General features: G+C 53.3%; 2 protein-coding genes across 2 annotated transcripts; one reads left to right on the top strand and one right to left on the bottom strand.

Annotated features, from left to right (window-relative positions):
• Nucleotides 1-1011: 1011 nt before the first annotated feature.
• On the top strand, nt 1012-1314 carry PRR15L (proline rich 15 like; the record flags this gene model as incomplete). Its single annotated transcript, XM_084236474.1, has 1 exon — nt 1012-1314. One exon carries the CDS (start codon nt 1012-1014, stop codon nt 1312-1314), a length of 303 nt encoding a protein of 100 aa, XP_084092600.1.
• Nucleotides 1315-6553: 5239 nt separating this feature from the next.
• On the bottom strand, nt 6554-11837 carry PNPO (pyridoxamine 5'-phosphate oxidase; the record flags this gene model as incomplete). Its single annotated transcript, XM_084238666.1, has 7 exons — nt 6554-6722; nt 6918-6988; nt 7277-7405; nt 7630-7683; nt 8536-8635; nt 10618-10742; nt 11700-11837. The coding sequence occupies 7 exons, from the start codon at nt 11835-11837 to the stop codon at nt 6554-6556; spliced, it is 786 nt and encodes a 261-aa protein (XP_084094792.1).
• Nucleotides 11838-18893: the final 7056 nt, after the last annotated feature.

The following is an 18893-nucleotide window of genomic DNA, read 5'->3' on the forward strand; positions in this document are numbered from 1 at the left end:
CTCTCCCAGAATGTCCATGAGTTCAGATGGCCCCTTTGTGGAAATTAGTAAGAGGTGAGGCCTCATCCCAGCCAGGACACAGAGTCTGTCAGTGGAGGAGGCTGATTTCAACCCCCGTGCCCCTCTTCTGTTGGAGGGTCCAACCTGAGATAACCATGCCTCACAGGAAACTCTTGGCCTCACCAAACATTCTGAATTTGCAGCTCCCTTTCAAACCCTGTCCTTGAGGAAGCTGGGTGGGGGAGGGGCCGTCCTTCGATAATTAACACTGGTTAAGTTTTACTTTACAAAGCAGGTTGACCTCTGGCAGGGGTTCACGTCAGAGGTAAATGTTAGGACTAGAAGGGGTGAATGAGGACACTGAGGTCCAGAGAGGTAACTTGCCGGACGCCACGAAGCTAGAACATTCCCAGGACTCCCCATTCCTTGTTTGAGTTTCCTTCCTCTGAGACAAAACCCAGTAGCAACCTTAGCTCCTGCAGGTCACCGCTGGCCAGCCCATAGTACCTTGAATGTCACAGGTATTATTTAACTTTGTAGTGAAATCCAAGTAAAATTCATGTGGCATTTCCGCCTGTGTGGCAGCAGTCAACAGTCTGTCCACCCCGGAGCAGGGCTGGCGGCGGAAGGGAAGGGCCTGGGCGCTGTGGGAGGCTGGGTGCTATGTGGCGGGCGCCTGCCCCTCTTCCATTAGCCTGAGCCTGGAACTCAGAGCAGCACTGGTGTGTGTTTGCTCCCCATCCCCTCTGTCTGGCTTCCTCGTTGATGTTGACTTGCCTGCCCCGGCCCCAGACGCCTCTCTCCTCTCCCTCTCTGGGGGCGTCACATCACTTACCTGAGTCCCGGGTCATTCAGTTCCACCTCAGGCTTTCATGCCTGGGCTAGAAAAATAGCCTGTGACTAGGAGTCCAGAAAGGGCTGCTCCACGTACCCTGTCCTCTTCTCCCCTCTGACCCTTTTCTCCCCCACCCCCTGCTCCTGCAGAAAGCCCACCTCAGCGCAAGGAGCGCCATGACCGAAGTTGGCTGGTGGAAGCTAACCTTCCTCCGGAAAAAGAAATCCACTCCCAAGGTGCTGTACGAGAGCCCTGACACCTATGCCCAATCGGAGGGCAGCCCTGAGCCCCCTCGGCCTGACGATGGGAACCCCGACAGTGACTTCAGCACCCGCCTGGAGAAGATTGTGGACAAGAGCACAAAGGGAAAGCATGTTAAAGTCTCCAATTCTGGCCGGTTTAAGGAGAAGAAAAAAGTCCGGGCCACGTTGGCAGAGAACCCCAACCTGTTTGATGACAGGGAGGGCAAAAGACAGTGAAGGGGGCCAAGCAGGACGTTAGCCCCTTCCCACTCCCTGCCGTCAGCTGGATCTGAGGCAGGAGTTTGCCACGCTGGCCTCTGTGGCCACAGCTGAAGTCATGGGGACTTTTGATGCCTGCTGGCAGGAAATGTCTGGTTTTAAGTTTGTATTTATGTGGCCCAGCTTTCTGGAAGGTCTGGGAGATCCCAGATCCTCCTACCTCCCCTACCACATACAAAGGCACTCCAGTTCAAGGATAAAAAGCCCCACCCAGGAAGGAAAGCCCTCCTTGAAGCAGTTGCAGCGCCCACAGGGAGGTGGGCATGGCAAGGAGTGGAGCTAGGGGGCTGCACAGACGGCCCCTCCTCCCAGGGCCCGAGGTCAAGGGTGAGTTCGAATTGCTGCTCCTGCTACTTTCTCTACCCGTGACTGTTCTTAGACCAAATCTGAGAGTGGATTTTCCAGAAGCCATGTGATGGGGGGTGGCTTCCTGGAGCCAGAGGCAGAGACACTGAACTTGAGTTCACCTCCTCAAACAAGTGGGAGACTTCCTGGAACTTTGCCTCCAGGTGTGCATTGTGGGAGGACCCTGGCACTTGCTGGGGGGTGCTGCAGAAGGCCAGGTTAGGGCCCCCCACCCCCTGTTCCTGCACATACCCTCAAAGGCAAGCTACACTGGCCCAAAGATCCAAACTGGAAGAGGGGTGGTGAGATTCTGGAAGGAGCTAGAAGCAGCCAATTCTCTCCTCTCCTCCCCTACTAGTATTTAAGATGGATCAGCCCCAGAAATGAGTCCTGGAGCCTTGAATTTTGTTTAAAAAAATGGTAGTTTTCTCTTTTTGTAATAAACGACGCTTCCAAAGCAGAGAGCCTTTTTCTGCTCGTCTTGCATTTATTGTGCTGTTTCTTGCCTTTACCTCCCTTCATGTAAGTCAAGTAGAACTTTGTGCTCAAACTGTCCCTTTCAAGCATCAGGAAGGGTCTCCAGGTCTGAAATTGTAGCACCAGTGGGCACTGCTACCCCCATGCCATCCACAGCCTCTGGGAGGTAGAGGAGCCCAGAAAGCAGCTGCTCACCCTGGGTCTGAGAGGCCTGGACAGGGCACTGATCTTTGGTGACTGGCCCCAAGACACAGTGGCTTGGTGTGGGACCAGGGTTCAACTCCTTAGTAGTTGGGTAATTTGGGGAACATTTAAAACCACTACCACCACCAAAACCTCCTCTGAATCTTGGTTTCCTCTCCTGTAAAAGGGCTGTGATAGCACCTGGTAGTAGCAGCACCGACATCACAGGGAGTAGCCTGCGCAGTGTTCCGTGGCCTGAGTTAGTATTGGTGGCAGGGGAAGGGGCGGGTGGTGCTTTCCTTTATTAAGGAACTCCCCTGGAATGCACAGCTTCTGATCAAGGAAGTGGACAGGGCCTCCCTGGTGGCACAAGAGGTTAAGTACAGCACTATGAAGCTCTCTGCAGCCTATTGCAGCACGAGTTTGATCCCCAGCAGGCCAGGGAGCTACCCACATGGCGCAGCAGACCTCTCCTGTCTAGCCCACTGCTCCCGTCAGCAGTGTATTTCAGTAACTCTGCCTGTTCTGTTCCCCACTGTCTCTGGTGAGTCCTCTCACCCCCTCCTCACACCTCTGGCCTACACCCCAGCTCTTGCATGCATAAATAAATATTTAAAAAAAAAAAAAAAAAGGAAGAGACCAGAGCTAGCTCCCTTTGCTGTGAAGTTCAGCCCTTCCTCGGGCCCCAGGAACTGGAAACTGGAAAGAATGGGCCAAATCTCTGTGGCTTGTGGTGGGAACAGGGAGAGACCAAGGCCGTGACTAAACCATGTGGTCTGTGGCTCTTTGCAGCCTGCTGGGACACCCCACCCCAGGGAGCAGCTGCTCAGGAAATTTATTACCAAAACAAACAGACCACACAAGGGGGCCTTTGTTAGGCGGCCTCACCCCTGCTGGCTGGGGGAGCTTTGAGGTGAGTGCAGAAGACAGGGGGAAGGGGCTCAGGTGTGCCAGCTTCCCCAAGGCCTCTTCCCCTATTCCACCCAACACCAGGTTTTTTCTAGGGTTCCACCGGTTACCCATTCTCTAAAGCTGTCCTTGCAGGAGCCGACACCCCATCCTCCAGCCCTGCCCAAGTTAACAGCTGACATTTACAGAGCACTTACATGGGCCAAGTCCTGTGGCAAGTACTCCTCAAGCTTCCACAGCCACTGCAGTCCTGGGGCAGGTGCTGGGAATATCCCCACTTCCCAGGTGAGTTAGCTGAGGCTGAGCGAGCTTATGTCACTTGCCTGGTCAGACGCTTGCCGTGGTGGTGCTGGGACTGAAGCCAGGGCTGGCCTGAGACCACCACCCCTGTGTCATAGAGCCCCTTCCATTCTGGATTTTCATCTGCTGGGGAGACGGGAAACTGAGGCTCAAGACAAGGGAAGGGGTGTAATCACCTTCTGCAGAAGGGGAGGTGAAACAAGGGGTGATGGCTGCAACTTGGGATCTTGGGAGGTGAGCAGCATTCGAGGGAGCTACATAGACTGTGGAACCAAACAGGGTTTTGGTGTTCCCTGAATTCCCAGACTGGAGGCATCTCCACTTCACTCCATCCTGGGGCTCCCTGAGGTGAGGATGGGGATGGGGCTGGTCTCCTGGCCGCTGGCTTTCTGTTCTACCTAAACTGGCATCTCATGGACGCCATGTGACCCTGCACAACAGCCCCGGTAATGTGTGCAGGAATCTCCCAGAGAAACTCCACATATACCCCTAAACTGGGGGATGGATGTGTGTGTGGGGGGAGGGGTACTAAAAGCCCAAGGGAGGGCCTCCCTGGTGGCGCAAGGGGTTAAGACACAGCCCACATGGCGCAGCTGACCTCTCCTGACTGGCCCGCTGCTCCCCTCAGCAGTGTACTTAGGTCAATCTGCCTGTTCTGTTCTGGTGAATCCCCTCACCCCCACACCTCTGGTCTGCACCCCAGCTCTTGTATGCATAAATAAATAAATCTTAAAAAAAAAAAAAAAAGCCCAAGGGAGCGCTGGCTGCCTGGGGCAGCAGAGGAGTCACCTGCAAGTTTCCAGAGGCCAGAGGAGAAGGAGGAGGGACCGAGAGTGCAAATATGTGCAGGAGCCGGGAGAGGCTACGGGTTATCGACCACAGTTTCACTGGGAAGCGACCCAAAGAGGGGAAGGGGGAGGCAGGAGGGGCACGACAGAACTGGCCTGCACTGCCCGGAAGGGGCCAACCCTGGGCAGCAGGCTCCCCCTGCTGGACACCCAACCTCCTCGGAGAGAAGCCTTGAGGAGGAGGCGCTTAAATCCCCCAACTCCTCATGGGAAGCTTGGGGACAAGACCAGACGAGATTGAACATTAAAATCACACATGGCTGGTAGCCTTTTATTACAGACTTGGCACAGTGACTGATGGACAGAGAACAGGAAAGAAACAGCTGAGATCAGGCTCAAAGCAGGGGTGAGGGGGATGGAGGGGGCTTACAGTCTCCAGTAACAGCAACAGACAAGGCAGGGGACACCCAGCACCCTCTCCTGAGGACAGACACAGGGTTGGTATTGCGCCTTCCTGCACTCAGGGTTAAGGGAGGGGGATCAACACCCAAAGGGCCGCCCTTGGAGGAGCCTGTCAGTAACAGCCGCTGGAATACACGCCCCACGGTGGAATGAAGCCCGGTTTAGAGTAGTAAGTTCAATGCCAGCAAGCACACAGAATGGTCAGATCTCTGATCCTGGTTTGGTCACAGCAAATGTTTGTCTAGCCTGGCCCCCCTCTGCAGCCAGTAGCTGCTCACCCCAGGGGCTCCTGGTCACCAGATTTGTGCTCAAGGGAGGCAAACACAGCTCAGCTGAGGGTTGGTGGAGAGTCCAGGTGTGAGGGGGTGGGGGGAGGGGGGAGTCTCAGAGGCTGAGAGGTGCATCTGGTCATTGGGGGTCTTGTTAGAAGCAGAACAGGAGTCGGTGGCTGTGGGAAGGGTGCACCCAAGTGATGCTGATGCCCCTGGCCTGTGGCCCACACTGAGTGGCAACATCTAGACGGGCTCTCGGCCTTCGCGGCACTGAATTCCCTGGGAGCATTTAAGTGTCCCAAAGCCCAGGCTGCACTGAGATGGGTTAAAGCATCTCTGAGGGAGGGACCCAGGCACCAGGATTTTTAAAGCTCCCCAGGTAATTCCAGTGTAGGTGATCTGCAGTCATCACCTGCAGAGGTGGGCAGTGTGGGCAGGGAGTGTGTGAGTAGGCAGAAAGGCATAATCTCTGTGATTACACTTTACACTCAGGAAATGATATATGTGCATATATACATACACACACATATAACTGTCATAAACAAACATGGGAAGCAAAGCTTGATTAAATCTTCTGGGCCGAGAGATACCCCCACAAGAATCTCTGTATAAAACTCCTGGCTGGTTGAGATCTCTCTCCATATTGAGATAAAATCTATGTCTATGCATCTTCCACCTAGAGGTCCTTTGGAGCTATGGAGAATAAAGTTAAATTCTTTTCCACATTGCTGTGCTTCAGCTAATGGAAGGCAGCTATCAGTAGGGTAAGAGCTATTAAAATATTCTATTAGTCAATGAGTTTAGTTATAGTTCTTTCAGTTGCATGTAACAGAACATAATTCTGGCTAGTTTAGGTCAAAATAGATTTTATTTTAGAGAGAATGGATGTTTTGAGTCAGGAGGAGGAACTGCACAGCCCAGATGTGGGAAAGAAGGATCCGGGCTGCTCAGGGAATTACAAGAATGGCAGCCAGAGGCTGTTGCTCCTTGTCCGTCATTAATGATTGGCTACAATAACTCTGGGTCTCTCGATTTCAAAGTTCAAATTGTTGAAAAGAAGAACCGATCAATTAAACTGGCTCAGGTGTTCTGTGCTGGGATCACTCAGCCTTGGCCAGCACGACCAGGTCATGTGGCAACAACAGGGCTGCTGAGCACCCACCCTGTGTCAACAGAGGGAATCACTGCAGCTGCGACCCCTAGAGGGTGCTAGTCCAATGAACCATAGTTAAGCTCAAGAAAAATAATGACTGGGGATTATTTTTCCATTTGTGGCTCTACTGTGACACTCTTAGTGACACTCCACTGAGAGTACAGGGGGCTCGGCATTAACCCTGAAGGGCCCTACATCTAGGGGGCTGGGGGGAAAATGGGATGAGGTCAGAAGGGCCTGGCTCCAGATCAGATCCCACACCCTCTCCGAGCACCCGGCCCCAGCTCCAGTCCACGGCAGTTTGGGAGTCAGGGCGCAAGTCTCTCATAGAGCCAGTCTTCCTCCCCACGGTGGGTCATGGGCCCCAAAGTGGAGTCTCCTGTGAGCAGGGCCCGGCGAAAGACAATCCGGTCATGCAGGCGGTTGGTCTGGCCTTGCCAGAACTCCATCACCTGTGGGTACAGGATGTAGCCCCCCCTACAGGGGGAAACAGATTTGGGTGCTCCGTACATTTCGCCCACCACCATCCAGGTCCCTTGAGGAAAGCTGCTGGGATACAGCTGACAAGCATCACCAGAGAGGAGAAGATGCAATTCTGCAGATAGGGTGGGTGGCTTCCAGTAAAAGCGAGGGGCCCATGTCCCCTTCTAGGTGACCACCGGTATCACTCACCAGTAAGTTGGCTTCGGCACCTCTTGTTTCTGGTAAACCTGCTCCAGCTCCTCATTTTTCTTTCTCAGATACTGTCCAGGGCAGGAGATGGGGTCAACCCTTCATTTAATAACCCTTTCCCGAGCTCTGTGCCAGGCTCCGGGGACAGAGGTGAGTGAGGCAGGCTGGTCTCTGTCCTCCGAGGGCTGACAAGGCCTGCTTTTGGCTCCTCTCCCATGCCTACTTCTCCCAGGAAGAGGGGAGGCTGCTCCCAGGGAGACTGTCTTTTCACAGGAGGGAGGGAGCCCTGGCATCCCTGGGGCAGCCTCTGGGGATGATCCAAAGCCCTCCCAACTGGAGGACCGAGGCGCCACACTCACCTCCCGGTCTGGGATCACAGAACTCTGGTGACTGACCACAGCCCCGATCTGGCTGCTCTTGGGGCGGGAGTGGAAGTAGCACTTGGCCTCCTCCTCGGGCAGCTTCTTCACGGAGCCCTCCACACGCACCTGTTCGGGGGTGGCCTTGGCTAGATGGCATTCGATGCCACCCGCCCTCCAGCCAGCACAGGCTCCCGTCCTGTTATTATTCACACACAGCCAGTTCCTCCCGCACCAACTAGACCAGCTACCTGAGAGCTACTTAAGAGGCAGGAAGTCTGCCCAGCTGGGAGCCTGCCCTCAGGGGCCCCTCCATCTGCCCACCCCAGGCTGTCCTGGTAATACTCTCTCACCTGACGGTTTAGGGGTTCCCAGTAGAAGACAAGGGAAGCAAAGGGATTCGAGTCCTGGAAAAGAAAAACCCAGACAGCCATCAGAACAGAGGGCGATGCTCCAGCACGCACTGGGCAGACCAGAGGCCGCAAACACTGGGCCCACCACAGATGCATTCACTGATATCCCATTTAAGCCCTCAAAGGGAGACCTACTTCTACAGTGTGGAAACAGGCCCGGAGAGGCTCCGTAGTGTGTCCCGTTTCACAGAGCATGGGGGTGACCTGCGTGGGAAACCTCAGGCAGGCAGACTCCAGAGTCTTGCCGTTCCCTCCCCAGAGATCTGCAAAGCCTGGGAACTGCATGTGTGGCTGGTACGGAATCAGAGGGCCGCTCATCTGGATTCACTAATCGGAAGCATATGAAGCATAACCCTGTGCTCCACACCAGGAGAGGGGGTGGGGGTATAACAGGTCCAAATGAGGCGGCCCCTGCCCCACAGAGCTTACTGTTCAGCAGAGGGGATAAACATTCGCTATATAAACACAAAATAAATGAAGTTAGAAACTGAAAAAAAAAAAAAAAAAAAAAAACAAAAACCCCAAAACCCAGCAGAAAAGCAAGTTACAGGTGATGATGACAGCCAACAGGGCAAGGGGCTGAAGCAGGGGTCAAGGGAGGTTTTCCTGAGGCGGTAACTTAGGAGCCGAGGCCCGAAGGAACAGCAGGTTAGAGGTGACAGGTGGGGTGCTTACAGACAGCCCCCTCTCCTGGCAAGGAGACTGGCAAGTGCACAGGCCCGCAGGCTGGACAGAGCCTGGACACAGACAGCCAGTGCGTGGGGTGGGGTGGGGGTGGCATGAGCAGGTGACTGTCAAGGCAAAAGTTGGACTCTGAGGGCCGGGGAAGGATTTGTCGACCCTCACCAGCTCTCTTCCCTTCCGACTCTCGAAGTTAGTGAAGAAGCGGAAGCCATCCTTGCCAAAGCCCTTCAGCAGCAACATGCGGGCGGAGGGCTTCCCATCTCTGGGCAAAGAGCAGAGCGCCGTGGTCAGAGTGGTGTCCTCACCATCACCCCTCCTGACAAGGTGGCTGAGCACCCCTTCAGCTGTGCCCACTTATTCTATTCTGTACTGTCAGGGTATCCAGGCTACCCGTTCCCACCTGCCCCTGCAGATTTGCCCTGGAGGAGCAAGTATGATCACTGCCTGGGGTCCATTATAGATTGAATTGTGTCCCCCTAAAAGTCTATGTTTAGGGCCTCCCTGGTGGCACAAGGGGTTAAGTCTCAGCACTATGAAGCTATCCACAGCCACTGCAGCATGAGGTCTATCCCTGGCCAGGGAGGTGACCCGCTTGGCGCAGCAGACCTCTCCTGTCTCGCCTCCTGTTCCCCTCAGCAGTGTATTTCAGTCAGTCTGCCTGTTTTGTTCCCTACTTTGTTTCTGGTGAATCCTCTCCCCCCACACACACACACCTCTGGCCTGTAGCCCAGTTCTTGTATTCATAAATAAATAAATCTAAAAAAAAATACGTTTAGTCCCAACAGGGCCTTGGTGGGGGGGGGGGTAATTAAGGCTAAATGAGGTCACAGGGTGGGACTCTAATCCAATAGGACTGGTGTCCTTACAAGAAGGGTCTCCAGGCGCTCTCCCTGCTTGTACTCACAAAGGGAAAGTCGTGAGGACATGGAGGAAAGGTCGCCCTCTGCAAGCCAGCAAGAGAGAACTTTTTAGAAGCCAGCTCTGACAGCACCTTGATCATGGACTTCTGCCTCCAGAAAATAAATTCCTGTTAAGTCACCCAGTCTTTGGTATTTTGTTGTGACACCTCTAGCAAACAAACAAGACCCAAGAGCAGTGATAATGCCATTGGTCAAGGCTGAGGGACACAGAAGGTGCAGTTATGTCAGGTACTCTCCTCAGAGATCTGAGGGACACCGGGGCACAGTATTACAGAGAGCCCTGCCTTACACTTGAGTGAGGAGTTGGAGGGAACAAGAGCTGAATGAGGCGCCTCCCTGGTGGTGCAAGGGGTTGAGATGTAACCTATGAAGCTGTCCGCAGCCACTGCAACACAAGTTCGATCCCCGGCCAGGGAGCTACCCACACGGCGCAGCGGACTTCTCCTGTCTTGCCTGCTGCTCCCCTCAGCAGTGTATTTCAGTCATTCTGCCTGTTCTGTTCCCCACTCTGTCTCTGGTGAATCCTCTCACCCCCTGCACCTCTGGCCTATATCCCAGTTCTTGTATGCATAAATAAATCAATCTTTAAAAAAAAAAAAAGAACTGAATGAGAGACTAATGCTTCTAATCTACTAATGGTAGATGACTGACTGTCAAGTGACTGACACAGTTAAGCACTGTGCTGGGTTTCAGGAAAGGGAGAGAGGTTCTAGATGTAGCTCTTAGTAGACAGATGGACTTGAGACAAGGGAGGCAAGGGTAAGAGTGGGGCAGAGATGAAAGACAGCATTTTATGAATTGAATTAAAATTGGAATTCCCGAAATGAAATTAAGTAAAGTCTGATCTTTGGTTTACAGGTAAGGACAAGAAGCACCAGAGAGGATAAGTAACCTGCCTGGGCTACACAGCAAGTTAATAATAGAGCCAGGGCCTCCCGGGTGGCGCAGCGGTTGAACGCTGGGTTGTGAAGCTGCCTGCAGCCTCTGCAGTGCTGTTTTCATCCCCGGCCACCGGGTGAGGGTCCCACATGGCGCGCAGACCTCTCCTGCCGCCCGCTGCTCCCCTCAGCAGTGTGTTTCATCAGTCTGCCTGTTCTGCTCCCTGCTCTGGCTCTGGTGAATCCTCTCATCCTCCCACGCTTCTGACTGTACCCAGTGCTTGTATAAATAAATAAATAAATCTTTTTAAAAAATTGTTTAAAAAATAATAATAATAATAACAATAGAGCCAGAACCAAAAAGTTTACATCTATCAAACTAGGCACTTTCTAAGTTTCCTACTTCATCTACACCCACCCACAGAAGGGCCCCCAGCTATGCTCACCTGGTGCAGGTAGCCAGACACATGGCATTGGCTTCCCCTATGTCAGGACACTGAACAGCCTCCTCGAACCAGGCAGAAAACTGCTTCATGGGGTCCAGGGAAGTCAGATGAGCCTCCTCAAATGCCTGGTCAGAGTATTATTTCACTTAATGAACACAGATGGCACTTGAGATATATCTGGCACTGTCCCTAGCACTTTCCAGATATTAACTCATAATAACAATCTCATAACAAAAACAGTGCCCAAGAAGTGGGTTCTATTTGTCCACTTTACAGGTGAGGAAACAGGTATTAAAGGGGAATACCTTGCCAGGTCCCCCAAATAGTGGCAGATGAAGCAGGTGTTCATGCCATGGGCGTCAAACCTATCACCCATCTAGCCTAAAGAGAAGTCAGCTCCCTGGGCTTCACCCCATCCGTGCTCGGTAGTAGCTCTGGTGTTTGATAAAAACCGCATTTTAAACAAGCATCTCCAGAAATGCTCCCCAGGCAACCAGATTTGGTAACCAAGGCTCTGACCCCAGTTCCAAAGCAGCTCTCTCTTGGTTCCTCTCGTGAGGAGGAAAAGGAAAAAAGAACTTCCCAAGAGGTTAGCTGAGGGCGCAAAGGCAGTGGGAGCGAGGAGCTTTCTCCTTCCCTCCTCCATGAGTGACTCTCCCTCCCCTGTGTTTCACCTGTCAAACATTTAGAGGAGCGGTTCTCTCTCCTCTAAGCGCTTTACAAATATCAAATCCATAACACCTCTGGGCGGTAGGAACTGTCCCTTCACAGGCGAGGGAGCCGAGGTCCAGGGGGGTTAAGTACAGGGTCCAAGGCGAAGCACCCATGACGGGGTGACTCCAACCCAGGTCGGCTCCAGGGCGCACGCTCTGCCCCACGACTCCCAGCTGCGCCTTCCACCCGTCCTCCTGCCAGAACCTCTGCCTGGAGATTGTCTGTGAACCCCCCTCTCCCACGGGAGAGTGACTCTCCCTCGCCCCTGGGGGGCCGCGGAGGCCCCGCCGGGCTTCCCCGCTCCTCCCCGCCCCCGCCGGGCTGTCTCGCGGCCGCGGCGCCCCGGCCCCGGCCCCAGGCCGCGTCACCTCCCGGTCCCCGCGGTAACTCTTGCGCATCGGCCCCAGGTCCATGCCGGCGCCGCGGCCGCACAGGTGGCGCAGGCGAGGAGGCCACCGCACAGGTCTCCAGGACGTCACGGGGACGCCCCGCAGCCCGAACGTCATGGGCCGCCGGCCACGTGACGCAGCGTCGCCCGGCGCGGGGTTCCGTTGGATTCGGAACCAATTTCTCTGCCCGGGAGGCCACCCGGGAAGGAAGAATTTGCCAGTCGCCGAGGCCGGATTACAGGCGAAAATCCTCGGAGCCAATGGGAGCTCAAGGTCGGAGGAGGGAGCCGGGAGCGCAGAGGCCGCGGGTCAGGGGTTCAGGGAGTGCGGCCAATTAGAAGGAGCGCAGGGGAACCCACGGGCCAATGGCGACGCCGGGGGGGCGGGAGCAAGGAGACAAGGAAATGCTGTCACCGCCGTTAACACGCACGTGGAGGTTTGTTAAAGGCGTAGGGACCGCTGCAGCCCGGGCGCGGCGCGGGGGCGGGGGCGGGGGCGGGGGCGGGGGCGGGCCGCCGGGGCTTGAGAGGGGTGGTCAGCAGTAAGTGACCGGCTCCTAGTGGGGCCCCCGAAGACGAGCCTAGTGCAGGAAGGCCCCCCACCCCGTGGCAAATGTGAAATAGAATGAGGGGCCAGACTCTGAGGCAAGATGTTGGGGAGACAGAGAAAGGGGCAATCTGATTGGGGAAGAAGTTGGGGCTCCAGGGTGGGAAAGGTTGGAGTGACTTGTGGACCACAAGGGGTAGGTGTCTATGTGTGCGTGTGTGTGTGTGTGTGTGTATGTGTGTGTGTGTGTCAGGAACTCTAGGGTCTAGGATGCAGTGAGATCAGGATGAGACTATGGGGTGAGAAGGAAGATGGGTGATTAGGTAGTGGGGAGAGGGAGATTTGAGATCAAGACATAGCAGACCAGAGCCATCTTCCTCTTCAGCTCTGGCCCCACCTCCAGCCTCATTTCCTTAACCAGGCTCAGAGCAGGCTGCCCTCTTTACTGATGCAGCAGAATTCACAGTAGCCTGTGTTCTGTAAATGGAAGGGTTGCCACTATGCAACCTCTCTGGGCTTCCCTCATCGTTGCCACGTTTCCCCTTTCTCACATTTTGCCCTTTCTAGGTAGTCAGAATCTAGTTCCTCATCAACAGCAGCCATCGCCGAAGGCACAGAGGAGCAGATAGCTGTGCAACGCCGCTTCTAGGCAGGGAATGCAGAACTGAGAAATGGGGACCCTGCCATTGTCCACTCCAGCTTTGACCTGGCTGAGACAGCCGTGGGTCAAGGCTTCTCTGTGATCCTGGTTTCCATCAACAACAGCAAGGGAAGCCGCAAGAGCCATCTAGGCAGGCACCCCAGGATGTGCCAGGTAAGGGGAACACTGCCCAGGTGCCTGTGTTACAGCTAAGCTTCATAAAGCCCTGTAGTAGATACTTATCCTCATTTATTACATGCTCATAGCTTGAGCCATATAGAACCTGAAAGACAAATGTGCTGCCAAGAATGATGGCTTAATTGGTGTTGAGCTACAGATTCTCCACTCATTGGAGTTTTATGTGCTGCCTTTGTTTTCCTCTATCAAAATGATTGAGGGAGAGTTGATTGGGCTTTCTTATTGATGTCTTTCCACATAATGGATATTGATGTCCTCCCTCTACCCAATCTCCTGCACTTCAACCTGTGTAAGCAGTAATTAGTGTCCTTCAACTCAGATGGTTTTGTTCATGGGGCACATGCTCAGCACTTAATGTCTCTCCTGGAGCCAGGATTCTGGGGCACCAAAATGAAGATCACTGGAATGGTTTGCTTCAAAGTCAAGAGCTCAAAATAGTGGGGTGAATATGAAATCACTCAGTGGACAGTTGGTAAAGACTTCCTTTGGATCAGTCATTGAGTTTGAAAAATACTAAGATGATGATGACAGAGTTCCTGCCCACAAGGGACTTCTAGTATAGGGAGAGGCACATTTGTAAGTTGAAGAGGTACTGGTACTTGAATGGATGTTTCTTGGAGTGAAAAGAGAATAAAAAAGGAGGATGTGGACTCCAGAGGTCAAATGGGCAGGAGGGTTTCATAAAGGGAGCAGACTTTTGATTTGTCTTTGTGGGTATTTGCAAGATGGACAGTGGATGGGGCTTGGCTGGAAGAGGGAACAGTGTGAGGAAGGGCAAGGAGCAACGGTGAGACTGGGAGCTGGGAGTGAGAAGTCAGGCTGGACCAGCGGGCTGAGGCTTGGTGTGCCAGGCAGGTGGCTAAGGGCCAGGCTGGTCAACAACAGTGGGAATTTTTTATCCTGTACTGTTGTTGAACCAGAGTATCTATTTCCTGTTTTGAAAAGGCCAGGTGGGGAGGAAAGGCCCTAGATTCTGCTAGCCTCTCCCGGACTTGGTGCTGAGTGAGGAAGTTTGCAACTAGTTGCCTTTTTGTATTTTCCCCTTTGTCTTAAAGATCCTAAGTAAGCTTGTGTTGTGCTTTTCTGCTGCCTCGTGGGATTTGGTGTCCTGATCACCGAGAGGCCTTAAAGTGCAAGCCAAAGTGGGGAACGTGCCCGCCAGGGTTTATTCTGCATGGGAGAAATGATTTCTTTATTGTTACTGCTTTTCCTTAAACTCTTTGACCCCCTCCTCTACTCAACTTTGAGAAATTATTCATCTTTTCTCGAGAAAGACTTAAATGGAGACAGAATACATTGCCATGTTTCATCGTACTGGTTTCTAGTAACACAATGATGACTCTGGGGTTCGGAAGCCCTGGCTTGCCTGTCTCCTCTTGATGCTCTTGCGTCCATGTTCTTCGATCATCTTTTAATCTAATTGTTTGGCTGAATGACATATTTCAATTATAACTCAGCAACTGCATCCTGGAACCCGGCTCAGGTGGCCTAGTGGAGGGCAAGGCGGTGACTGGGAGATGCTGGGAGGTGCAGGGGAAGCCGGGAATCTGAGCGTGGGGGTGGCTGAGAGGTGGGAATCCACTCAGCAGCATGACTGATTTTAGGCGACAAGATTTCAGTGGGGCTGGTTGTTGAAGTGGGGCATGTTGCAGGAGGAGGTTCGGGGGAAGATCAAGTCCCTGTGAGACCTGTTGTGTGTGCGGCGTCATGGCACACCCACCTTTGGTAGAGGAGGCCAGTTGAGGGGAGAAATCTGGGCTGATGACGGGGCTCAGGTGACTCTTGAAACTTTTGGTGGTGGAAGGTGGGAGGAAGCTGAGAATGTCTGAGAAGGGAGGAGGGCCTGGGAGAGTGGCACTGACCCTGGTGAAATACAGCCCCAGCTTTCCAGGAGCCCCGAGGCAGACCACTAAGGGTGAGTGGGGGCCCCAAGCTCAGGAATTCTTGGGCCCAGCCTTGGGGTGAAGGCTCGGAGTCGCAGGAAACTTGGAGCTCTGCCGGCAGACGCCTGAGTATATGGTTATCGGGCCCCACAGGGAGGGTGCAGAAGAGTCAACTCTTATCCAAGTGTCCCACTTGCAATTGTGGCTAACCCCTCACCCGGGCCTTGCATGAGCTCATGGATGGCTTCCCAAATCCTCCTGTCATCCTCATTGTGTTCCCCGGTAGAAGCGCCTTCATGGGAGGGACCCTGTCCCTTCCTTTCTCTGCTCCTTGAAATCTCAGCCAACAAGGAAATGCTAATCTGTGATGTTTATGCATAAACCACTTTTGTTAGGCTTCTCTGTACTTGGGAGCTAGGCGTGGTGCATGGATTTGGGGTGTCTTTGCCCTTGGAGGGAGCAGGGCAAGCATATTTGATGATTGGAGTGAGGTATTAGGGCATCTGTCTCTGTTCCCCAACTCCTCACATCCCCAGCTGCCTGGGTAATCAGAGGAGGAGGAAGGAACATGAGGGCAGGCTCTCAGTAGGCCCAGAGGATTCATCCTTTCCTTTGAGTTTCCCAGGTGGTCCTTGCTTTGGGCCTGCCCTGGGCTCATTTCTCCTTCCCACTTGCCCAGGGCCCTAGCCCATCCATGGCTTGCTCGCTTTCCCGCCACGTCACTCTTCTTTTCTCCATCTTCCCAGCTTCATTTCTAGCCTTTTTTACTCCCTGAGGACCCCTTCACCAGGAAGCCCGACTGCCACCTGTTCTGAGATTACTGCAGTCCCTTTAGTGACCTCACCCCAGGCCCAAAGACCTCGGTCAGTTACAAGAGGTCTCTTTCCCAAGGCAGCGTCTCGCACTTAAGTTCCCGTGTAGTCCTCAGCCACATTCCATCAGCTGTGAACCCCCTGGTGGCCCACGAACCTGAGAGGCTGCAGGTGGCTCCCTGGTGCGGACGAGAGCAAGGGTAGAGGTGGGGTGGGTGGGGGGTGGTACTGCCATCTCTGCCCTCTGCAGCTCCCCAGTGGCACAGTCTCCAGAAGCAGGCTTCTGCACATGTTGCTGGCTCTGGCCTGCCCTCTGTAGTGTGTCGTCCACCCAGATGTTGAAGCTGATTAGGTCATCTTGCTTATTTTGCTTCATTTTTCACTCTTCTTATGTAATGTTAACTACTTGGTTTCAATTATTGTGCTCTGGTTATGTAAGAGGTTAGCATTAGGAAAAGCCAGGTGGAAGGGATCTGGTAAATCTTTGTACTATATTTGTAACTTTTTTGTAAGACTAAAATTGCTTCAAAATTAAAAAAGAAATTTTAAGGCAAGAGGGGGAGTAGAAGAGTAAGTGTTGGTACCTCCTGAGACCAAGTGAATGTCCCACCCCCAGCCCATGTGCCCACCTTCATTTGGGAACCCTAGTTACCCGCCCCCATCCCTACCAATCCATGACCTTTAGGTCACCTCCCTGGTGTGGGTGCATGGCCCTGAAGTGCCATCTGAAACAACCTGTCTGGGAGGACAGTGAGGACACTTGTCCATAGGGCACGCTGCCTCATGAGCCCTGGTGTGGGTGCTGATGGTGGGTGGGGACCTCAAAAAGCTGGTGGTGGATGGATCCAGGCCCACCCTGAGGCTTTCAGGGCTAGGGAACAGGGGACAAGGTCACCATGTGCCTGTGCTTGCTCAACATCAAGCCTGCGCCCCTCTACGTGAATGCCAGAGTCAGGAGGAGACAGAAACTGTCAGCATCTGGGGAGGTCAGGGGTGAGGGCAGGTAGGCAGAGTAGGGTCTAGGCCTCCTCTTCCGTCCATCAGGAGAGCAGTAGTCCTAAAGTAGGGCTGATCCCTCACTCCAGGCCTGCATCATCAGCACCAGCCAGAGGACCCGTCACCAGGTCACCCGGCAGCCCCAGCTTATGACACGGGAGCTGCTCCACCTACCTAGGGAGTCCAGGGCCTGCTCCTCTGCTTCCGGCCATCGCATCCTTGCCCACATAACCACTATTGCTCGCCCATCAAGGTGGTCGGTGCCATCAAAGTTACCAGGCAGAACGTCCTAGGGGCATGCATCTGTGGGGGAGGGGTGGCTGCAAGCCCTGTTCACCTGTCTCCTGCAAAGGGGCAGAACCAGGAAGGGAACTTGAGCCTGGGACACAGACCATCCCTTTGGCCAGGGGCTGCCCCACCAGCTTTGGCCAGTGCCCACTCCATTTGGATAATCTCTTGGGCAACTGGTTAGACTCTGTTTTGCCATTGTGACGCTGTGAACTGGGGAAGGGAAGCCTTCAGGTAGGGGGCCCTCTGCGTGGAGAAGATGTTACTGGCCAGGGAAGCTTGACAGTTACTGGCCCTGCAGTATTTTTAAACATTTAAAGATAGGGAGATTTCACACAAAATTTCCCATTTCTAGCTTCTCTTACAAAAATCACACAAACTCTGGCATTTCACACAGCACCAACTGGCCAAAGCCGTATGGAGGCAGCCCTCGCATGGGGCCACATGTCTGGTTTTGCAGACATACTCTGCTGCTTGACCTCACAAACCTGTCCTAACAGCTCACCCCCCACCCCCCAAATTTTAGATCTGCAGAATTCGCTAAAACCAAAATCAGCCCACTGCCCTCTTTGGAGTGCCAGGGTAGCAGAGAGGAAAAGAGGTTGCAGAGGGTCCTCTTGGGTAGAGCTAGGCTCCCAGCTTGACCCTCTGCCCAGAATAGATCTTGGCCATTAGGAGACTGTATTCTCCAGATTCTTTAGCTTTCTGGAAGTGACTGAGCCAAGGTCCCTTTGGCTCTCTTTTAAGGTTCTTACCGATGGGCTCTGAGGCCAAAGCTTTCTTCTAGGAGCTGGAGAGCTGAAAGGAGGAATTAGCTGGCTGGTACGGAAGGCACGGCTGTGACTTGACTCGGGCCAGTGTGCCTGCTTTGATGGGATGAAACTGCCCCCTGGAGGCCCCTCCAGGCCCATGCCAGTGCCACCACCAGGTCCTTTCAGGCTGTGGCTTGGCTTTGTCAGGAGGGCAAGGTTCTGCCTTGGTCCCAGAGTGAGTGGCTCTGAGACCAGGGTAGAGCTCCTCCCCGGAAGCCCCTCCCAGAGCTCTCTGAGGTTTTAAAAAAAAAAAAAAAAAAAAGCTGCACTGCAGAGTTGCAGATTTTGCCTCAGGCAACTAAATTTATTAGCAAGAAAAAATTTTTGTCAGCCCAGTGCTGACCAACAAAGTACATTGTTAATAAAGGATAACAAATCTGTCACTTCATTCATAAAACATACCTCAAGCAGTTACAACTAAAAATAAAGTTGGATTTTTGTTTAATTTAAAAGCCTCAAAAATAACAAGCAATATGTTTTTTTAAACATGTAGTAGACACAATTGTCTATTATACAATATACACTGTACACAAGTCGAGTTGGGGCTGGTGGGGAGTGAGATGAGGGGGAGAGGTTCAGGATGTGAAGGTGTTTTAATCTGAATCCAGATTTGAGTTGAAATGCTGTGTCATTTAGAAAAAGAGAAAAGAATTCATATGCTCATCATTGCCCCCCAAAACCCTAAACTGAAAGCAGGCATGGGGGAAGTGAGTAACAAGGACAGGAAGAAGGGGGCAATTAAATAAAACTTTAAAGCACACACAATACACAGTGTTCATCATCTGTAGTTGAGTATAAGGCAACGTTCTCCATAGAAAAAGAGAAGATTCGGGGAATCTGTGGGGAGCTTGACTTTTTAAATAGAAAGTTGGAATGTGCTGGAGGAGAGCTGTGGCAGGGCCAGGCATGTGGAGTGGAGGCAGCCTCTTGAGCCTCTCTGGAGGTGGATGCCAGTGGTGCCCTGGGTGCAGGGCCTGGGGGCGTCCGGGGTGGCTGGA

This window comes from Talpa europaea (assembly GCF_964194135.1).
Source record: "Talpa europaea genome assembly, chromosome: 7".
NCBI lineage: Eukaryota > Metazoa > Chordata > Mammalia > Eulipotyphla > Talpidae > Talpa > Talpa europaea.